The sequence below is a fragment of the Urocitellus parryii genome, chromosome 2 (assembly GCF_045843805.1).
Source record: "Urocitellus parryii isolate mUroPar1 chromosome 2, mUroPar1.hap1, whole genome shotgun sequence".
In the NCBI taxonomy this organism is placed as follows: domain Eukaryota; kingdom Metazoa; phylum Chordata; class Mammalia; order Rodentia; family Sciuridae; genus Urocitellus; species Urocitellus parryii.
In genome coordinates, this window is record NC_135532.1 from 220,328,939 (window position 1) to 220,335,280 (window position 6,342).

General features: G+C 49.6%; 1 protein-coding gene across 1 annotated transcript; it reads left to right on the forward strand.

The window, feature by feature from the left end:
* The first annotated feature begins 1,769 nt into the window (after positions 1-1,769).
* Kcnj15 (potassium inwardly rectifying channel subfamily J member 15) lies at positions 1,770-6,068 on the forward strand. The gene is made up of 3 exons (XM_026399411.1): positions 1,770-1,842; positions 1,944-2,032; positions 4,921-6,068. The coding sequence occupies exons 2-3, from the start codon at positions 1,960-1,962 to the stop codon at positions 6,066-6,068; spliced, it is 1,221 nt and encodes a 406-aa protein (XP_026255196.1). The 5' UTR covers positions 1,770-1,842; positions 1,944-1,959.
* Positions 6,069-6,342: the final 274 nt, after the last annotated feature.

Consider the following 6,342-nt stretch of genomic DNA (forward strand, 5'->3'; position numbering starts at 1 on the left):
TTTTTGATAGAATTTCCCTGAAAATATGATGGAGACTCCTGTTCTGTCTCCCCATCTCATTTTTCTGCCCCAACCGGAAAGTGTAGCTCTTCCAACATTCTTTGTACAACTAATTTTTTTTTCAATGTGCCTACTGTTCAGTTCCATTTTAAAAATATGTTCCTTTTTTCCCCTTAATCTCCAGAAAACAAATGCTGTGCAAAATCAGGGCTAAATGATATCACACCAAGTGTCTTTTATTGCCTTGAAGTAAGAAAGGACACTATTGTCCCCTCCATTCAAAAGTTCCAGGGACTTCACTTCAATAATGATATTGCCAATCTGGGAACTGAAATCCCAGCCCACAGATCAAAACAACCTCACAAATGCCAGAGAAAGGAATATTATGTCTAGAAACTCAAGAAAACTGCTTGTGGTTTGCACTAGAATATTGTTGATCTGGAGGATTAAGAGAGGGGGGAATTAGAAGAGAATATTCTTTGGTCATTCTTCCCATCATGAAGTTTTGGAAAACTGTTATTGTCTCTCAACATCTTAGAAGTTAAACAGGTGGAACCCAGAATCACCGAGGGAGAACAGTCCAAGGCAGTAAGATGACAGCATGTGAAATAAGGTGTGTCCACAAAGAAGTAAATGTCCTGATAAAAGGACAAATACTATTAATTTTAAGAGCATGCATCAATACCGATGACAAGTACTGATACAAGTCACGGACGCAGAGGAAACTCTGGGTGGGAACAGAGTTTGCCCAACATGCTGTGACCACACTGGGATCAGCCTGGAGGAAGCCACACTGGCTGGTGATTGGGGACAGTTTGACTCTAGAACGGTAATTACTGGAAGTAATGGTAGATCAGAAATAAGCATGAGCTGTGTGCGTGTGTGAGACAGGTGAAAGTTGTGGGCGTAGACAGACAGATGACAGGCAACAGATGACAGGTAGGAAGGTGCCTGAGACACAGGTGGAAAACGGTGGTTTGAGAGACTACAGATGATGGTGGAACGTGATGGACATGAATATCCAAAATCCAGGTATGAAGACACGAGTTGGTGTGACTCTACTTTGTGCACAACCAGAGATATGAAAAACTGTGCTCTATGTGTGTGATGAGAATTGTAATGCATTCCAGGGTCATATATAAATAAGAAAATTAATAAAAGTTAAAAAAGAAAGATTAAAGATGAAGGATAAAAAGATAAAAGATAAAAAGATGATAGCTAGATGGATGACAGATGGACAGATGACAGATTAATGATTGGTATGTAATAAAAATAGAAATAGGTAGGTAAGTAGAGCCATGACAGAAAGATAGATGATAGATACATAGATAGAGGAATAAGTAGGCTGCAAAAGAGCCTCTTGGGTTTAGAGCGGTTATCTGAAGCGTGGGGAGGATTTTGTCCTAACGAGAAGGCTGGCTTAGCTCCAAAGCCTCGGGACCTCCTTCCTCCCCCTGCACCCAGCTGCCAGGCCGCGATCTCCTCCTCCGTGCGGTGTGTGTCGGAGGGGACGGCTGTGACCGCTCTCCACTGGACGCTCTATGACTCAACGCCGCGATGCTGCGTTTCCACAGGCGGTAAACTATTCTGGACTCTTCCTTCCAGTGCTCCCTGTTGACTTCCTCTGCACTTCCCCTTCCTGCCTCCCTGAGCGCAGGTCAGCGCCGGGGGCCTCCCTGGGTGGGTTAACCCTGTCCGTCCGGCGGGTTTGGCAGCGAGCTCTCTCCAGGCGCTGGGGGTTCTGCGGGAGGGCTGTGGGGGTGGCTTCGGTTTCATTCTTCAAACTTTCCTTGAGCCTTTGCCCTAGTCTGGGCACCGTGCCAGATGACCAGGGAGCGGAAGGTAAACGCCAGGGCTGTGGCCCTCGGGGACCGTCGGGGGCCAGCTTGGCTGGGTGCTCCGAGCAGCCACCTGTGAACACCACGTGTCCCTCTTTCTTCCAGGCAGGAGCAGAGTCCCATGGTAGCCAGGTGGGTGAAGGGGACCGAGGACGTGTCACCTGCCCTGAAGAAGACTCCCTGTGACCTGCCAAGTGAGTGACCAGCTAGCAGACGGTCTGAGGGCAGAGGGCACTCAGGGGAGGGAGAGGGACAGTGGTGGTGGCAGGTCCCCCAACCGATGTCCACCAGCTGCTCTGTCTTCCAGAGAGATTGGGGACCCGGTCCCCGCACAGGCCATAGGTCTTGTTCTGTGATTTATGTCCATCACCCCCCAGGGGAGGCACTGGGGAGGCCACCCACCCCAGTGCCAGGTGTGCGGGCCCACAGCCCCAGGGCTCCCAGCAGAGGAACAGGAAGCCGTCCCAAGCCTGGCCGCTGCCCCTGCGGAGGAGAGGTTGGGGCAGAGCCCCGGGGCCCGACCTTCCAGAAACAAGGCCAGGTTTCCCAGAAGCCGGCAGCAGGCTGAGCTGGGAGGTCTCTTGTGGCCACAGGACATGGGTGTCCACGCACGCTTGAGAACTTAAGCCTCTGTTTTTACCTCCCTGGGTTGAGGCAGCCACTTTACAGCCGTTTCCTTCTTTCTCGGTTGAAGTGCGTGCAGTTACTTGGTGTGAGCCGTGCTGGCCTTTGGCAGAGCTCATGTTGCGAGCTGGCCTCTGCATCTGGGCGCCTGGGCAGGGTGCACCCTCTGCAAAGCTCCGCTGGCCTCGCTTCCCCTCCTTACGCCAGCAAGTGGGTCCCGGCACAGGAGAGGGAAGGCCTGTGCTCACCGCCCACCTCCTGGGCTTCCCTGCTACCTGGATCCCAAGACGGTGGGACAGGCGTCCACCCGTAAAAGGGATTCTGCATAACTGACAGCCCCTCTCTGCAGTGGAACTGACAAGGGGCTTTCCAGGAAAAGAAAGTCGCTTCAAGGGGACATTTAGTAAACGATGTACCCTTCATAAAGTAGCAGGAAATTGAAATGCCCAGCTGGCCCACTGCATCCTGAGCAGGTGTGGGCTCAGGTGGACACCCTTTCCATTTCCTTGAAGGGTTTTTCCTGGAGGATTACTTCTAAGACTTTTATTGGGACCATGCCCCTCTAACAGAAAAGGTCACCGCATGAATCATAAACCACTCAGTATCAGTTCCTTTTTAAAGAGGAAATTTTTTTTCTAATTCTTAAAATACTGGTGAGGTGGAAAACACCCTGGCGACCAGGTGAAGTTATCCTGTAGTCACATGTTAACCTTTTCGAGGAATGTCAAGACAGTCCATCTCAGTCACCGGGGAGGTGCTAAAGGAGCCAGTGCCCAGCCAGCTGGCTCCCAGCTGTTAGCACAGAGCAGGCGTCCCTGGGGCCAGCTGTGAGAGCCCGGGCAGCTTCCAGGTAGGTGTTTCTGATCCCATGTTAGATGCCCACACTTACCTACTTTTTCAAGTGCTCTTTTACATAAATTTCTCTTTGGGGTCCTACTGCAGAATTTGCTGTAACTATATTTTTGATTGTTTGATAATTGAATTTTTTTCCAGTGTCATCAAGAACTAAAAGAGGTCATAGATTCACACTTTTCATTGAGTCAGGGAGGAAAATTGTAACAAAGAATATGGGGCGTATGGTAGGTGAGAAATCTGTTTTGCTTAGCATGATATTCTCCAGCTCCATCCATTCCTTGGCAAATGCCAATGAATAATTTTATTCTTCTTTAAGGCTGAGTAATATTCCATTGTGTACATATACCATATGTTCTTTACCCATTCCATCTCGGTTGGTTCCATAGTTTGGCTATTGTAAACTGGGCTGCTATAAACATTGATGTGGCTATGTCACTGTAGTATGCTGATTTTAAGTTCTTTGGGGTATAAACCAAGGAGTGGGATAGCTGGGTCAAATGGTGGTTCCATTCCAAGTTTTCTGAGGAATCTCCATACCACTTTCTATAATGGTTGCACAGCAGTGTATGAGTGTGCTTTTTCCCCTATATCATTGCCAGCATTTCTTGTTGCTTGTCTTCATAATTTCCATTCTGACTAGGGTGAGATAAATCTTAAGTCAGTCCACCCCCTAAAAAAGTCAAAGGCCAGATCTTTTCTCTGATATGCAGATTCTATCTCACAATAAGGTTGGGGTGGTGGGCTAGGGAAGAATAAGGTACTTTGGATTAGGCAGAGAGGAGTGAAGGGAGGGGAGGAGATATGGGTATAGGAAGGAAAATAGAAGGAATCAGACATTACACCCTATGTACATGTATGATTACATGACCAGTGTGATTCTACATCATGTCCAACCAGAAGATTGAGAAATTATACTCTGTTTATGTACGATGTGTCAAAATGCATTCTAATGTCATGCATAACTAATTAGAACAAGCACAAAAAAAATTTAAAAATTTTATTGATATTGTTTGAGTTGTAAAAACTTGTACCAATATTCCCCATTACTCTATCAAAAACTCTCTATGGAGGCAGCTTTTAGCTGCTTGGAAAATATCTGATTTTCTAGAATAGAAATCATGATAGCTGATTGTAATGTTCATAGTGTGCCCTGAGATGCATGCAGAACCGTGTGTGATCGCAGCTCTCCATCTCATTTAATCCTCACAGACACCCTGAAGAGCGGGATTGATTCCAATTTTAAAGATTAAAGAGCTGAGGTCCAGAGAGTTTAAATATCTTGTGGGTCACACAGCTGATAAATTGCACAGTCCGTGTTTTACCCATATTTGCTGTTCTCGGAGCCTAGGTTCCCTGCTCTGCCCTCCTGGCCACCTCCAGCCCACACCCACTGGTCTCCCTTCACAAGTCTCCCCTTCCATAGGTCTGAAATTCAGTCCATAGGTCTGCATCCACAGATTCAACTAACCACAGACAGAACATGTTGGTTAAAAAAAAAAAAAATCAGGACTGTATTGAACACGTACAGACTTTCTTCTTGACCTTATTCTCTAAGAAGTTCCATAACACATCACTGTGACATCTTCCTTTGTCATTTCCATAGGTGGTCTCAAGAGCTGGGCGATGGATGCCATTCACATCAGTATGTCCGGTGCCCCCCTGGTGAAGCACACTGCTGGGGCGGGACTCAAGGCCAGCAGACCCCGGGTCATGTCCAAGAGCGGACACAGCAACGTGAGGATCGACAAGGTGGACGGCATCTACCTGCTGTACCTGCAGGACCTGTGGACCACTGTCATCGACATGAAGTGGAGGTACAAGCTCACCCTGTTTGCTGCCACTTTTGTGATGACCTGGTTCCTTTTCGGAGTGGTCTACTACGCCATCGCGTTCCTTCACGGGGACCTAGAGTCCAGGGAGTCCGTCTCCAACCACACCCCCTGCATCATGAAGGTGGACTCGCTCACGGGGGCCTTCCTCTTTTCCCTCGAGTCCCAGACCACCATCGGCTACGGAGTCCGCTCCATCACGGAGGAATGCCCGCACGCCATTTTCCTGTTGGTGGCTCAACTGGTCATCACCACCTTGATCGAGATCTTCATCACGGGCACCTTCCTGGCCAAGATCGCCAGACCCAAAAAGCGGGCCGAGACCATCAAGTTCAGCCACTGCGCGGTCATCACCAAGCAGAACGGGAAGCTGTGCCTGGTGATCCAGGTGGCCAACATGAGGAAGAGCCTGCTCATCCAGTGCCAGCTCTCGGGCAAGCTCCTCCAGACCCACGTCACCAAGGAGGGGGAGCGGATCCTCCTCAACCAAGCCACCGTCAAATTCCACGTGGACTCCTCCTCCGAGAGCCCCTTCCTCATTTTGCCCATGACCTTCTACCACGTGCTGGATGAGAGCAGCCCCCTGAGGGACCTGACACCCCAAAACCTAAAGGAGAAGGAATTCGAGCTGGTGGTGCTCCTCAACGCCACCGTGGAGTCCACCAGCGCCGTCTGCCAGAGCAGAACGTCTTACATCCCGGAGGAGATCCACTGGGGTTTCGAGTTTGTGCCTGTGGTTTCTCTCTCCAAAAACGGAAAGTACGTGGCCGACTTCAGTCAGTTCGAGCAGATCCGGAAGAGCCCAGACTGCACCTTCTACTGTGCGGACGCCGAGAAGCAGAAGCTGGAGGAGAAGTACAGGCAGGAGGATCAGAGGGACCGCGAGCTCAGGAGCCTTCTGTTACAGCAGAGCAACGTGTGACCTGGGGTGGCGCCTGGGCTCCCCTCCAGAGCCGGCCCCACATCCGGGCTCCCTTCAAACACATGTTTGCTGTGAAAAGGAAAACGTGTGACACACGCCACACACAGTGTGGACATGCTCAGGCCGCGGGTCCCTTTCATCTGGAGGCTAAACAAGCGCTTCCCCCTGGACAGGGTTCTTTTGAAGTGCTTCCTTGGAAGTGACCTCTAAGAATTCAAGTTTTCTGAGATGGGGATGCACTTCAAAGGACGGGGTGTAGCGCAATAGCAATGAC

Coding starts and splice junctions, on each gene's coding strand:
- Kcnj15 (XM_026399411.1), top strand. CDS start 1,960: ATGGTAGCCAGGTGGGTGAAGGGGACCGAGGACGTGTCACCTGCCCTG. Junction 2,033..4,920: donor GACTCCCTGTGACCTGCCAA/GTGAGTGACCAG, acceptor TCATTTCCATAG/GTGGTCTCAAGAGCTGGGCG.